At 36.6% G+C, this 15949-nt stretch overlaps 3 protein-coding genes across 7 annotated transcripts; 1 reads left to right on the top strand and 2 right to left on the bottom strand.

Annotated features, from left to right (window-relative positions):
- Positions 1-117: 117 nt before the first annotated feature.
- LOC110821267 (autophagy-related protein 18a) lies at positions 118-6222 on the bottom strand. Its single transcript, XM_022051054.2, has 5 exons — positions 5840-6222; positions 4077-5139; positions 2060-2267; positions 1409-1535; positions 118-362 (listed from the first exon to the last, which is right to left on the bottom strand). Exons 2-5 carry the CDS (start codon positions 4968-4970, stop codon positions 272-274), a joined length of 1320 nt encoding a protein of 439 aa, XP_021906746.1. The 5' UTR covers positions 4971-5139; positions 5840-6222; the 3' UTR covers positions 118-271.
- On the bottom strand, positions 5857-10012 carry LOC110821268 (kinetochore protein). 5 transcript variants are annotated; one of them, XM_022051055.2, is made up of 13 exons: positions 9863-10012; positions 9727-9757; positions 9559-9635; positions 9287-9326; positions 9019-9068; positions 8774-8908; positions 8544-8670; positions 7638-7927; positions 7441-7539; positions 7179-7312; positions 6983-7080; positions 6662-6869; positions 5857-6335 (listed from the first exon to the last, which is right to left on the bottom strand). In XM_022051055.2, the coding sequence occupies exons 1-13, from the start codon at positions 9884-9886 to the stop codon at positions 6263-6265; spliced, it is 1386 nt and encodes a 461-aa protein (XP_021906747.2). In that variant the 5' UTR covers positions 9887-10012; the 3' UTR covers positions 5857-6262. The 5 variants fall into 5 exon arrangements, with proteins under 5 accessions (XP_021906747.2, XP_088075716.1, XP_088075717.1 ...); XM_088219590.1 differs by lacking the exons at positions 9727-9757; positions 9863-10012 and having other exon boundaries at positions 8774-8926; positions 8999-9068; positions 9276-9326; positions 9559-9641; XM_088219591.1 differs by lacking the exons at positions 9727-9757; positions 9863-10012 and having other exon boundaries at positions 8999-9068; positions 9276-9326; positions 9559-9641.
- A 213-nt stretch (positions 10013-10225) lies between these two features.
- WEE1 (WEE1-like kinase) lies at positions 10226-15419 on the top strand. Its single transcript, XM_088220141.1, has 11 exons — positions 10226-10242; positions 10365-10676; positions 10996-11056; positions 11146-11212; positions 12558-12824; positions 12940-13007; positions 13098-13207; positions 13290-13330; positions 13419-13564; positions 14410-14763; positions 15006-15419. The coding sequence occupies exons 2-11, from the start codon at positions 10411-10413 to the stop codon at positions 15093-15095; spliced, it is 1470 nt and encodes a 489-aa protein (XP_088076267.1). The 5' UTR covers positions 10226-10242; positions 10365-10410; the 3' UTR covers positions 15096-15419.
- The last annotated feature ends 530 nt before the right edge of the window (positions 15420-15949 follow it).

Genomic DNA, 15949 nt, shown 5'->3' with positions numbered 1-15949 from the left:
ATTAAATATATCCAGTTGAATATTATATAATGTGCTTAAAATTCCAGTTGCATTCCAATTTTCCCAACTCACCCACCGAACCTTTCTGATTTTCTTATGGAGTCGAGCAACACGCTGTACAGAAATGTACATACCCATATGCATATTTACATTTACGTCTTAAAAAGTATGTATGTATCGCCAGATTCGGCGAGCCGAGGAAAAAGAAAAAAAAGTAGAAGTGCTTAAAAATACAATATGTCACCAAGATATTGAAAATGGAGATACCGTTTCAGAACACAGCTTCTGGCTTCAGAAAATTATGATATTCTACCTGACTCATCTCTCCACCATTCACCGGGTCAAACTGGCATCTATAGAAGCTGTATTCGCAACAAAAAGTCCAAAAGCAAATATTGAATATTAAATTCCAAAAGTAATATTCTTATTACTCACTTGACCACCCACTTACCCTTGAAAATAAATGAAAACACATTTGTGTTTTATTTGACTTTTAAAACTCCATATAGGGGGGGGGGGGGGCATTTTTTTGTTCCTTTATAAACTCCCAGCTTATAAGCTGGTTTGCATAAAATAAGCAGAGTCAGAATACTCCCCAAGTCATGAAGGACCAAAAAAAAAACAAAGACAAACTATAACCCATGTGCTCTAGTGGCCAAATGAGGACTAATTTATATGGGGGTTTTCTCCTAATTTACTGCACCAAAAGAAAAGACAATTGAAGAAAGAAGATTAAAAAAAAAAAAAAAACTAAAGACAAAATCCATCTCAACCCTGCCCTGGCTGGGTGCGGAGGTTGAAAATAAGGATAAAACTCAAAAAGAAAAGAAACCACTCATCGAAAAAGAAGCACTATCTTGATAAAAGCATGAAGCTTGGTGGGAAATTTCCTAGAAGATACCAACTTTTTGGATGGAATCGTCCCCGAGCGGGTACACTAACTACAAGCAGTGACTAATTAAAGAGTACAACCAGACTCAATATTATGGGAAAAATAAGTCTTTTCCGTTTCAATTCTCAATCAATTCCCCTTTACTCCTAACATGTACAATAGGGATATAATTTCCATGTTCGAATTTTTTTACTTCCTAACTTGAAATTCATACTAAGTGAAAATTCTATCACTGAATAATTCAAGCTATTGAAAATTATGATCTCATTCTATACGCTGGTAAGAAAATAAAACATGTTATGATAAATATTGAATGAAAATTGAACCAAAAGAGTCAAAAGTTGAAAAGATAGGATGCAAGAGCAATGCAGGGTTTACTGAGAAAACTGTAAAAGCTTCTAATTCAACAAAATCAATTCAAGCCAAATACCTCCTAGCTCACTGGAGCAGTCCAGCACTGGCATCTACCTATACTGAAATTTTAAAAAACAATTACCAGGTGGTTTTTTATTTTACCTGCCATCCATGCCCAGAATTACGACTGTATTCTTTTGGTGTCCAAAGGCAACAACACACTGAGATCCCTCAACCAAGCGAAACTGAGCCACAGACCATTCTGAGCTGAAATACTTGGGCAATACTCCTGCATGTGGAAAGCTAATTTAGATCAAAAAGACCAAAAGGAAATGCTAACAGACAGAAAACACTGCAAGGAAGAAAAATGAGCCAAACTTAACAATAAAATCAAGTCAAAATGACTTGCCAAAAATTCATTAATATCCTCATTAGAATACAATCATAACTACTATCTAGTTGAAACAATAAATTTTCATTTCCACAATTTTAACATGTCTAATTCTAAAGGCTGCAAAGAATAAACAATTTCTTTATGCTCTAAAAGAAATTGAAAAATTATCTGTATCATTTTTGCAGCAGGCGACAGATTCTATTCTATCACATAGGATCCATTATTCTTATCAGCAACTTTTTGATGGGTTCAAATGTATAAACTGACTCCAGTATGAGGATATTTCTGAGTCACACGCCTCACAGAAGTCATTCTTAAATCACAAAGGAAATAACCAGACCAGACATGAGCTATAGGTGATAAAAAGTCTGTTGAAGTACCTGGAAAAGCAATTATATAAATCTCTAGCACTCAGTTACCTTTGATGAACGAAAGAGATGAAGTGGGTGATGAAACAGAAAGATTAGCATCGGATGCAGTTCGCTGGTTATCATTCACTGGTGATCCAGAATTCACTTTAAGACTAAAAACATGGACAGTGCCTTTATCACTTGAAACTGCTAGCCATTGAGCATTTGAAGAGAATGCCAAACTATAAATCTCTGCTCTGTCAGCACCCCTCCTCACCTAAAAATACATCAAATTGATTCCAGTATATCAGAAATCATGTGACCACACAGGAAGACAGATATACACACACACAAATTTACTGTCCGGTGAGTCAAAGTCTTATTTGAAAGGTAGGAGCGAAATTGGAGCAGAAATAAAGTCATAAATGCTAATCACTTCATCAAAAGCAAGCAAAAGAAAAATGGAAAGTATGACATGTTGGGAAATAAATATGGAAGGCAGAAGCCCATGCCAGAAAGTATAAATATACTGGTACAGTACATGGGTTGACACCCCCTTGCTGCTTGTGAATGAATGATACCAGGCTTTTTATTCCAATATATATATATATACATATATACACTGGCACAGCCCATGCTAGAAAACATATCAGCATGGCTGAAACATGATACAGTTGTAATTCATATCTGGTCAAATTGAATTATCCCATAATAAAACATGTTTGTCCCATAATAAAACATGACAGGAAAATTACTCCACCAAGACAATACCAGACAGTAATTTAACAACTAAAGGAGAAAAAGAAATGAAAATGTTATGATATAGGTACCAAATCCACATATGAATCTGATTAAAAGTTCAACAAAAATAATTTTAACTTCACCTGAGTAACAATAAAATTGTTTTCAGTTGAAGCAACGTTGTCGAAACCGAAATAAACAAATAAACCTCAGTAGATGAAACCAAAAATAATATAGCCAAAGAAGCAATCATATTAATCTTACATCTCTTATGATCTCTTACATGACTAGCACTGGTACATTTAAGTCCATTATTTAAGAGCTTCTCTACTCATCAACTAAAATTTTTTTCCAATTTTTTCAGTTAAATAATTAAAAAATTTTCCACACAAGCCCCATACCAATACTAGATAATATCATTCAGAAAACACTGAATCTAAGCTTACAACTGATTTTCAATTTGAGACATTAATTCTTAACTGCTGCGTTGCTATTGTACTTGCAAACAAATTTCTATGCACATTTTCCTCTTTAACAACCTACATTCCATCTCCATGTAGGAACTAAGTTCAACCAAAAACAGACACGAATTGCTCTAAAATTCCCACAGGATAATAACTTCAACGCTGTCCTGGTTTTAGGCTATCCTCTGTCTAAATCATGCACTGTATCCCAAAAAATGGGAATGCATAGTTGCAATTTCATTTATGAAACAATGCCTTGGGGCCACCAATTATACTAGACAGTTAATGAAAGTGCATTAAGTATAGCCATTCTAATTCAGTTTAAGCATGCAGTTCTCTCACACAAGCTTGAGAAGAAAAATATGAAACGGAACCCAAAGGAAAAAAATACAGAAAAAAGAAGGGAGCACAGGTTATCAGCAGAATATTTGACCTCCACTATCGCAATTCCAGTACAAGACTTTGGATCACTCCTCAATATTGCTAGCCACTACTGTTTAGTGCATAAAAATTATCCTCCATATCCTACACTTACCTCTAGTCATACACCTAAACTACACTGTACTGATCTAAATCTTCTTCAACCTACAAATGTTAGCATGCAAACAAGGTCAGCATGTGGTTTACCATCTTTGCATACTGGATATAAATTCCCTTGAAAACTTCCGAGTTATTTCAATTGCTGACTTCGAAGTACCCAAACCCTATTTTTTTTTATAGCTAAAACAAGCTGAAAATGGCATTCGAAAACCAATATTTCAGTCATTTAAGCCAAATCACTCAGACGAAGCTTGCGAACATCCTTCTATGTACATAATAAGTCATTTCTAAACAGAGAAAAAAAAAAACCTTCTCAGTGCGAATAAAAGATTATGAAATACCTCTTGTAGAAGGGTGCCGTCGATGGTATTAAAAATCCGAACGAGAGTCCCCTTGGTGCTGGCCGTAGCAAGCAGGTGGCCGTCCTGTGAGAGCGCGAAGCAGGCGATCCTCGAGTCATGGGCCATGATGAACTTGGTCCGCTTGGACGCGTAATGCTCGACTCTGACCTGTCCCTTCTGAAGGCCCGGGCATACAAGAACCAGCGACCCGGCACCTTGCGACACAGCGCATAGGCCCTTAGGGTTCGCGATTGTCTCGATCTGGTGCAGCAGCTTCAGGTCAGCAAAGTTGTACACAAATATCTTCTGCTCCAAAACGACGATGATCCGGTCCCTCCTGAGCCGGACCGCCCTTACTTCGGACCTGAAGGAAAGCTCACCGATGCAGCGGCTCTGGTGGTCGTCCCAGATCATCACCTTATTGGGCGGGTACTGCGGGTCGGGTCCGCCACCAACCAGTGCCAGGATGTTGCACCGGAAGAGCATCTCCACCACCCCGACGCCGCCACCTCGGTCAAAGTCTCGCCTGAAAATCTCACGAAATGGATCGCAGTTGTAGATCCGGAACCCATGGTCCGTTCCCGCGGCGAAGCAGCCATGGTCCTGGTTGAAGCAGAGGTGCAGCAGAGAAGTAGGCGTCGACAATGAGGCGGATTCCAGCGGGCTAGACATGGGGGAATTGAAGTTCGTATCAGGAGTAGTGGGGTTTGCGGTCGGATGCTGATCAGGTTGTTCCTGATTCTGCAGAGTCATGGCGGAGAGAGAGTCAAGGGCTTTCGTATGGCCGGCAGGGTCCTCGGGGGAAATGAAAGCCGGACCAGAATTAGAACTAGAGTTGGAATTAGAGTTAGGGTTGGGCCAGGAAGGAGAAGAAAACGCGGAGAGAGTGGCCATTGAAGGAAGATCAAGAAGGAATTCTGGAGAATTCTGAATTTCGATACAGTAGAGAGTATTCTCCTTATTGAAGAAGGGAAACGAAAGCAGCGAAATGCATCCATGGACATCAAATTACAATTCTATCCTCAGCCCGAAAGATTTAAGGAGAGGAGACAGTTGGATAAATCTGTAATTACAGTTAAAAACATAGTCTTCATAAACCATCAGCTAATGAAAAAATAAAATTTTAAAAAATAGATTATCCGTTAATTGCAGAACACGTATCGTGGAGCTACCCTGCCACGTTTCGCGGGAACCGACAAAAGCCGATAACTTACGCGTCGACTCCACGCGCCGATTTCGTTAAGCAGGTCACTAGTTCCCATTTCTTAAGAATTCAGCTCTTTCGGTAAATATTTTGATATTATAATTATAATTATATTTGTTTATAAGCACTTAATTTATTATTATATTAATTAAATTCACTTCCCAAACAAAATAATTAACTCCATGCCTTTCCCTTCGCAAACACACAATCAAAATAATTAACTACTAAATCAGTTAAATATAGACAGAGAATTTCTGAAAGTTTTTAATACATCTACAATTACTAAGGTAGGCATTCTCTGCTAAATTCACAGGGCAGCTTATATATATATATATATATATGTCTGTACTTGGGTGAATACATTCGAATGCTTACTCACATACATACAAACTTAAACTTCAAAATATCATCAACACAACAGGGTAATCTAATTATTAAGATCTTAATAGAATCAAAAAAATACTTCAAAAACAAAAATTTTACATTTGCAATGAACTATTGATATGTAGGCAGAACCTCAAGAACAAATACAAAAGGTCAAGCAAAATGAATCCTGTACCTAACCATATAGCTTCCTTTTTGAGCTTTCGGATGTTTTATTATGTTTCTTGACTGCAAATTGAGGAAGCCAGGGAACTACTTTTATGTTGTGGCTAAATATCGTTCGGATGGCCGCATTCGAAAACGCTACACTCTGGCGCTTACTAATAGGATAAAAGGTATGCTTTAACTCGCGAACCCATTTATTCTAGCGGAGGAATTTCAACTCCGTGACCCAATCCCAATTGAGGAAGCCACATGAAACAGGAAACATGAAGAAAAACATCATGAGATGAAAACACTACCCTCCAGCACTTACTAATAGGATAAGGTATACTTAGCTCGTTAATCCATTTATCTCTAGTGGACAAGTTCCAGGCCGTGACACCATCCTGTGCATGTACCGACCAGAATATTCTTCTTCAAAATTGAAGGGAGCTGCTCAAGCAAAAACTTGAGAGAAAAAGGTACATAGAATAATGTTCTCATCATTGCCTATGGCTTCAACCTCTTTCCTGAAAAAGTGAAAAAAAAAAAAGAGAGGTTAAAATGGAGCTTTTGTAATAAAAACCCCACAAATCACGTCAACTAGTACAAGAAAAAACACAGCTATGAATTAAGAATCATGGAAATCTCCACTTGATGGTAATTTCTGATTCTTCTCTAGTCGTACAGTATATTCCAATGCCGGCTTTCATCTAAGAAGAAAATTAAATTCGTTCTATGCATCTGCATCTCAAGCAAGTTAACAAGCACATTTTGGCTTGTTCAAGAGGTCAATCTAGGGGACTACAGAAGACATGGTCATTTCTTGAAAGATCATTTAATTGAGAATCTGTACCATGGTGCATGAATACGAATCAAGCTCCCAACTTCGAGGTCAACATCGCCGCAAACTTTTGGCTTAAAGATAACTGTCCTCTTCTGTTCTTTATCTATGACTTTTTGGTGATTGTCAGGCCAAAACTTATCAACAAAACACTGACAAACAATCAGCTTCGCATCAAAGTATTTTGACACAATTTTCACATCAATGTAGGGTGGTTCATCTGAGAAAAAACAAAACAAGAACCCAGGATAAGTGATCTACCCAAACTTATTTCCTTGTTTTCTCGTATAAGTAGCAGGTAGAAGCCAAAAGTACAGCATATCAGTCACTTACTATCTGGTTTAACTCCATTCTTCAATTTGTTCAGAAAATGTTTGTCTCTTTCTTTTTCCCTCTGCATGACATCTTGCAGCTTTGCAAATAGTCCAGAGCTGCAGTATGAAGTATGAAATTGGGATAGAATTACTAATCCAGAATTTTTCACAAAACTCTATGGTATCTCATAATGAAAATTCGTTCTATTGTTTACCCAGATGGTTTAACTTCAGTGGCAACAGCCCCTTCATCAACTAAAGATCTAGCATCTAAAGCTTCCTGAAATCGATCTGCAATACTCTGCCTCTTCATCTCTGGGATAGAAAATACAACATTTTGGTAATTGGCCTGCATTATAATCACTATAATTATAAACAAGTTGATACTTTTGACAAGAAGAAGCTATCAGTTCCGCAGGGAAAAAAAGGTAGGAGAAGAAGCTACTAGAATGCTAGCACATCCAGGTAATAGCAAACCTCATCATCAGTTGATGATCTGCGATCCATTGATTCGGGGAGTTCTTCACTTTCTTCAGCTCTGAGTTCCAATTGAGATGCATGTCTTTTAACAGCAACCTGTAATCAGTTCTTCTGCAACTCTGTAACAGGTTCTGAAGCAAACTAGAATCTAACAGCAGCATGAGAAAGAATAGTAAGTCAGAGAAGTAAGCTACCATTTTAGAGTTTCCTTTAAGCACATTAATGTTATCCTGAAGGCCATCTAAAACATCAGTCATTAAATGCTCAATGTGGCTATGCACTGAACCTTCCACTTCAACAGGAGCCACCTTTGACTCGTTCCTTATTTTGGCATGAGAGTCTTCCAAGAGCTTAGGAATGGAATGGCCAACTCTTCCATTATCAATTAACTCCGAAGTCTTAGGTATTTCACAAGCCTTGGATGGCATTTCTTTACATGACTGAAAATGGAATGAGAATTTTCTGGTTGCTCTGCCCTTGACCACTGCAGCTCATGAAAATAGGTATCCTCATGTAAGAACATAACTTTTTCCTTTTCAAAGCCCTAAAAAGATGCATCATTTTGGTCCAAGAAAGATAGTTAGAAACTAACCTACCTCACTGATGTCAGTCTGATAAGAGATTTATACAAGCTTCCTGAGTTCAGATGCTAAATATCTATATTACACACGTTTCTTTTCTATTACAGGATGTCTATCCATATCAAAATTGCGACATTATGAGAGCTCACAGATGATTCTATTGGCATTGTGCAGCGCCTGGTCCACATAGGGTCCTATTGTACACTGGTGCCTATCCACAAACTACTAGGACAAACTGACTACATAATCCTGTTTGCTTTTCTTCAGCTTTTTCCTTTTTCACTTCACTTTCTTTCCCCTAATATTTCTGAACATGCTCTAATTTGGATCAGTTTTGCAGAATGAACTTGCCTCTTTCACATGCATTAACAAGGAATGCAATCTTCATGATAAAGATTTACTAACTTCATGTCCACCAAAAAATAAAGTAATTCCACAGGCAAGAACCGGAGGCTAATAGGCAAAGTATTGAAATGAGGCACATACACATCAAGCAACAATAAAAAGAAGATATAGTACCTTTAGATAATTTGGTAGTTTTGAGGTAACAAGAATGAGATGAATGCAAAGCATTGCCATTCAAATCGATTAGCGTATCGGATTCTTTAGGTACACCAGTTGTCTTGTATACTGCATCATGCTGTGCCTGTTTGTTTTGCGAACGGCTTGTGAACATTTTGAAGAACACTATTACCATCTTTAGAATAAATTATAAACCATTGACCTAAGCATTGCCGTATTGTACTTACCTTGTTACCAGAGACTGGTTCCTCATCAGAGACGCATGTTGGTGATATCACCTGTCTCGCAGAGCGGGTGATGTCATCCTCATCTGGGGAGTCAGGCACTTCAATCTCATCTTCAAGGGACGAACCTGCTAGCCTCTGATTGCAGCAATCACACTACATATTTTCATTAACAAATTCCAGAAAAGTAATGAAACAAAGCAAGAACTAGTTAAGGGGAATTATAACTCTAAATTGAATACACATGCCTCCTCCGATAAATAGCCAACTTCTCTTCCACAATGTAGCTCATTGGTACCTGTGTATAAAAACAATACCCATACAAATAAAGGCCCTTCTGATGACTGACTGAACCCGAACCTCACATCCCATTCACACAAAAAACACAGTCTACATGCCGGCGCATGATAATTTAATACAAAATTTATATCATATACATAAAATAAAAAAACTTGCAGAATAACTAATAGCAGAAACAAAGAAAGAGAGAGGAAGAGAGATTAACTGGATATATACCTCTAAGCATCTCCAACCGTGATTGAATTTGTAAACGTTCCTACCAGTTTTACAAAAACATGATTGATAAATAAACTGTATAAGATTATATAAGGATTATACGAGTTCCAATTACTTGAACAGCCGAATCAAATACTTAGAATAATAGAAAGAACAATAATGTAAAAATTGAACAAACCAGTCTAGACATAGAAACCAAACCTACATCGATAAAGATTACAAGACTTTCTTCCCACTAATTACACAGATTAAATTAGCAACTGAGCACCAACCTCTTTCTCAGTATTCCCTCCTAGCGAAACACAATGTCCTCCCAATTCGCCGTTATCAAAGTCTTCCAGTTCCTCCTCTGACATATTACGATAATTAACTGAACCCCCAAAATCAAATAGATAATAGATAATAGATAAAGAATCATTTATAAAGCAACAAAAATTTACCTGATATGCTTTGATCAGAGTCTGGATTTTCCTAAAAATTACAGAATCCAGGAGGAAAACAAAAAAAAATTAGGATTGAGAGCAAATAGTTTAAATAAAAATATACGTATCTAAGAAAAAGTTGCATTTCTTTTACCGGGAATTTATTTTGCCGCCACATTTTCTTCTTTCAGTGTAATGAAGACTCCAATCCGACGCGTCTTTTCCAATTTAAAATTTTGCAGAGCCGTGCTGCTGTTCTTGCTTGGATTATCATTTTCTTTTCCCTGAATTGGAGTATGATTTGAATTTACCCTTATACCCATTTCTGAGAATTTAATTTACTATTTGGACCTTTTATTTATTTATTTATTTTTAATTTTCATCCTTAATTTTATTTATTTATTTATTTGAGAGCTTACAGAGTACGCAACGGAGGCTTTCGACGTGGGCTGAACCAGACCAACCATCGTCTGATTGCCACTGAATTCTCCGGTCATCCAAACTTACGGTTAGGATCGGGATCAGAAAAAGAAGGTACACCGTACTCCCTTTTCCATCTGATCCTTGCCCGGGAACCCGCGCCAATTTCGAAAGTTTATTTTATTTTCTCCACTATAAAAATCGGAAATTTTTATATATCAAAAAAATAAACACAGTGGACAGAGAAAGACAGAGAGAGATTGGAGAAGAAGGATTTCATTGATGAAGAGGAAAGCCCTAAAGAAAAGCTATAGGAAGGGGGCGAAGAGCAAAATGAAAGGGACATTAGGGATGCATTTGCAGGTCCAGCTAGGGCAAGTCTCTGCTAATGGCTCCTCGTCAGCTTCTCTCCCCCATCCTTTCTTGCAGAACCTTCTGGAGTCGGGCTCCTCGGACCCGCCCCCGCAGCCCTTCGCGACGGCTCTCGACTTTGATGCTGATGCCGATGGTGATGAGAAAGATTTCATTCTCAGTCAAGACTTCTTCTGGTGAATCTCCTTCCACTATGCCTAATATAGTTCATTTTATGTATGCGCGAGTTGTTCTTCGTTCAGCTTTTGATTTGGCTGTTTTCTAAATTTTGTGAAATGTGGTTTACTTTGTGAGTTGGTGTTTGAATTTATTGGAGATTGACCAAATGTTAAACTGGTAATTTATGGATTCGATGGTGAGGATCGCTGCTGTAAGAGCTTAATGCCAGTTATCAGTAAAGTGAACGATACAATTTCTACTCAAGTCTGAAAAGAACTTTCTGTTTCGTAGATGATCCGTTTTATGTCTTTTTAACCTTCAAACTTCTGTGTGCAGCACTCCTGATTATATCACCCCGGATAATCAAAATTTGCAGAATGTCCTCGATTGCAACAAGGTGAAATTGAGAAAGGCATAGAGCTGTCTTTTCGTGGCTTAGTTGCATGAAGTTTTTTAAATTATGATTGGTATGTGTTCTTTCTGTAGGAAAATATCCCTTGTCCTAAATCACCAGAGAAACTAAATACTTTGAAAGGCAAGAGATGTCCACAAGGTAAGATCAAAATGAGTTGGAGTTCTTATATTGAGTCTTCTGTTTTCTTTTTGATTGCATATGATATGAATCACTCAATCTCATCATTTCTAGATTTCCTACTCTGTCTTCAGCCAAGGAGAGAGTTGCAGTTTTTCATAACATGCACAAAGAGAAAACATAGATATGGTCGTTGTGAGTAGTTGTTATTTACCATTTGCGAATGTTAAGAGTCTTAAGCTTTGGACGAATTATGTGTCACAAACTGTCTTGACAGTGATAGACTCTCGTCAGAGTTTTAGAGGTCTTAGTGAATTTCAGTCTTATATTGCCTTCTGTTTCTTGATTACATGTGACGGAATCTTAAGTTAATGCAACAACTCCCACGTATGGATATGGACTTTATGTCATTTGAAAATGTTAAGACTTTTCTGATTTAGAAATGAATTAGGTGGGGAAAATTGTGTTAACAGTGATTGCCTGAGTCAGAGTTTAAAATGAGATGGGAAGGTGAAAGCATCTCAGCAGCAGTACCTAAATGTATATTTTCAAGTTGTTCAGTTTAAGCATGGGTTATTGTTGTTTCAAATTGTACAGTAGCACGGTGAGATGCTCTCTTTTACTGCAATGGTTAAATGTGAAGAATCAGGGAGGATTATCAAACTGATGTAATAGAAGGACTAGAAGATAAATTAATTTTAATTTAAAAATAGTAATTACAAAGCTTGACTAGAAGAGAAATTAGTAGGAATATATATGAGTCAAAGCTTCAGGAACAGAAGCTTTCGAATTCGTTAAAGGTACATAGCATACCCTAGAGGTTCTTAATCTCAGTCAGTGATTTTTAACTATAATTCTGCAACTCAGAATTAGGATTGGTCTTATTAGATTATCCTTGTCTTATTAGACCAGAAGTGATACACCATGGTCTGAAGAAGGGGATTTGATGCTTTCTGGATTTATTTAGCTTCGAGATGACATCTCCTAAGGTTTATTCTGTTGGTTATAACTTGTAAATGTGGTTTACTGACTGTTGCTTAGACATTATGTTGGAAAATTACTCGTAACTTAAGTGGGCAAATTGTTTGTAAACTCTTTTATTGTAAATGACTTGCAGCATATGAACTGCAACTGCAATGCAAATTATAGTCACTTTGGTCTGCTTGTTAGTTTTTTCTTTTTTTTTTTTTTTAATGTGCAGTTTATTTTGCAGAAATAGAGATTACATCAGTTGAACTCTGTGTATCTGTTAGTACTCATAGAGATCGACATTTCATGTAGTCATTCTCTCTGTAATTAGATTTTTTAAAATGCTGTTTTAAATTAATTGCTCGCTGTTGGCTATGTACTGTCACAATATTCTCAGATGGTATTTCAATAAAGCCTCTAAGTCCCATCTTGTCTTGCCATCAACAAATAATGGAACTAGAAGAAGATTCTATTGATACAGCTGAAGTTAAGGTAGAAAAAGTAGCAGAGAACAAAAAAAAGAGGAGTCAAAATTATGTTTCACAGTCTGCAGTCGCATTACGCTGTCGGGTTATGCCCCCTCCTTGCATCAAGAACCCCTATCTAAAGGATGGTTCAGAAATGGATGTAGACCCTTTTGGAAATCAAAGGTCAAAATGTTCAGGTAGACTCGTGATTTTTCCAGCAAAAGTTGATGATCTTGATACTTTAGGAATCTTGTTACATTTCCAATAATTCTTTCAGAAATATTCTTCATATTAAAAACCCATGCAATGTAGGTTTCTTCTCTGCAATTATGGGTGGAGAAGGTCTTTCACGCTATCACACAGATTTTCATGAAATTGAGGTAGTTCATTGCTATCCCGAGAATTTGTGGATTTCTTTGTAACCAATCAGACTAATAAATTTTTTTTTTTTATCATTAAAATTCCTCCAGCAAATTGGTGTTGGCAATTTTAGTCGAGTCTTTAAAGTTTTGAAAAGAATTGATGGTTGCTTGTATGCTGTTAAACATACAACGAGGCAGTTGCATCAGGACACTGACAGGTAGTTTCTTTTTTCTTATTTGGGCTATATTGTTTATTCTTTTGGTATCGACGTGCTATATATAGTGATTTGCACTTTGCAGGAGGAAAGCTTTTATGGAAGTTCAAGCTTTGGCGGCACTAGGTTGGTATATTCTTTTCTTTTCTCCGCTTCACACTTTGGATACACAGGGCACTCTTGCTTAAGTGTTTTTATTCTTTTGTTCCAATAGGGTCTCATGAAAACATCGTTACTTACTACTCTTCATGGTTCGAGAATGAGCAACTTTACATTCAGCTAGAGCTCTGTGATCATAGCTTGGCCAATAAATCTACTCAAATTTTCACCGAGGGAGAAGTGCTGGTAGTTGTGCATCAGGTTAGTGTTATTGTAGAGTTGGAATAGATTAAGAACGTTCTATATTTCACTTGCATGGTTGCGTAAAAGGCTAAAATAAATGCATTTGTGGAAGAGTTTCCATTATAACTTGCAGCGTATTAGAAAGATTATATAATATTAATTGTGAGTCCTGTGGAAGATTCAAGTTTTTCATGACAAATGACTGTTTTAATCTTTTTCTTGTAAAGTTCCCTTTTAATGTGTCCATTATATGTAAATTTAACTACTTAAAATCAAATTCAATCTGTTCATTTTTGTTAAATATGCTCTGATTTATTTTATATAATCTAAAAGAGTCTTCTCCTGCGTGTTAACCATTTTCATCTGGAGTTGCTTTTTTTACTGTATCCACTGCATGTACATTTAAGTAAAATCAGATTTAATTTGTTTGTCTTTCATTGAATATATTCTGTTTTTATCTTAACATAATCTAATAGAGTCTTCTCCTGAGTAGGTGCGTGATTTATTTGGATTGTCAAGACGGACCACTCTGTAGAGATTCTAGACTGTTATCTTTCACAGATATCTTAAGTTATTCCAATGACAGTTGATGTCACTTCCAGGCTTCCTTTTTTTTATTATTTTCCAGTTAATAACCATTGAAAGGGCTGTTATCTGGTTGGCTGTAACCTATAGGTACTCTGTGTCAACCAGATTCCGATAATGGTCCTTTATTTTCCATTTAATGGCATCCACCTATTTACCTTCTTTTGATTCTTCTGAATTCAGAAAACAACTTGAAAGTTTATGCGAAAGCCTGTCTTAATTTTCACACATCGATATTCTGTTTGATTATGTGCCACTCTGATGCAAGTCTTTTACAGATTGCTAAGGCATTGCGGTTTATGCATGAGAAAGGAATTGCTCATCTAGATGTGAAGCCTGATAATATTTATGTGAAAAATGGTGTATATAAGCTTGGTGATTTTGGATGTGCAACACTCCTTGATCAGAGCTTACCAGTTGAAGAGGGTGATGCACGTTATATGCCTCAAGAAATCCTAAATGAGATCTTTGATCATCTTGACAAGGTTGATATCTTTTCTTTGGGAGCAGCTGTTTATGAGCTTATTAGAGGTTCACCTTTGCCAGAATCTGGACATCCTTTTTTGAATCTTAGGGAAGGAAAACTCCCACTTCTTCCTGGCCACACATTGCAATTCCAGAACTTGCTGAAGGTACTTAGTTTTTTCCTATTTTGGAATTTCGACGGATTACTGTCAATATCCTGTTTCTTTTTGTTATTATTATCAACAGTGTCAGAGAGCCAAAAAATAGTTCTCCAGTTCTTCTTATGCTTCTGCAGACCTTGTAGATTGCATACCTGAACAAGTGTATATTTTTTATTGCCAATGGCATCAAGCTCTTTATCTCTTTTTCATATAGCTGATTTAACATAATTGCTTGATGTTTCTAACAGGCCATGGTGGATCCAGATCCAGCACGACGACCTTCTGCCAAAGAATTGGTGGCAAATCCTATCTTCGACAGGATTCGACAAAAATCCTAGACAAAAATATGAATCAGCTTTGAATGTTTTGATTGGTATTGGAATTTTGTAGATAACGACCGCTTAGGAACAGTTGCCTAGAGAAGAGAGCAGCTGGACAATGGTAACTGAGCAAATGAAGGTTTGCCCTTTCTTTTACTTATTTATGCACCAATTCTTTTCCTCCAAAACAGAATGGTGCAAGTTTTGTAAATTTTGGAGAGAGAGGGGGAACCTCAAATGAAATGCTTCAAGATGTATTGCGGACTGGACGTATCACACATGCAACGCTGAGTTGTATTACCATGCATTTTATCAAGGTCTGAGATATAATATTTTGATCTATTTTACGAGTTAGATTTTCTGAAATCGAATCTCAGCCCATAAACTGATTCATCAATCATATGGTGGAATTTTTTTGCAAACTGAAAAGAGTTGTATGCATCATGTTTTGTTTGTTTGTGGTACAAGCCAAACTGGAAACTACGAATATGAACTCCTGCAAAGTGCATATATAGGTTCTGTTTTGATGTCAAGAGTATATGCTAGTCCGATCCATTCAATCAAAGTGGATTATAAATTCTGAGTTGAATTATATATTTTCATTTGTATATTGTAAGTGTGCATATATTATTTAATTTATAAAATTTATTAAATATATGTATATACAGATTTATGATCTATATCTCCATGCTATCATTTTCATATTTTTAGCAGTAAGTTAATTTTATTGAAGGTAAGTTTCTGCAATGATGATTTCAATGATGTACTAAAATTTTACTTGTAATATGTTGTTCTTTTACTAATAATACAGTGATTTACTGGTTAAAAATTATTATGTTATATTTAAATTTTATACGTTCGAATTTTATTGA

Source organism: Carica papaya, chromosome 5 (genome assembly GCF_054855325.1).
Source record: "Carica papaya isolate Zhongbai chromosome 5, ASM5485532v1, whole genome shotgun sequence".
NCBI lineage: Eukaryota > Viridiplantae > Streptophyta > Magnoliopsida > Brassicales > Caricaceae > Carica > Carica papaya.
The sequence above is the reverse complement of the archived record's forward strand: the minus strand, read 5'-3'. Positions and strand labels throughout refer to the sequence as shown.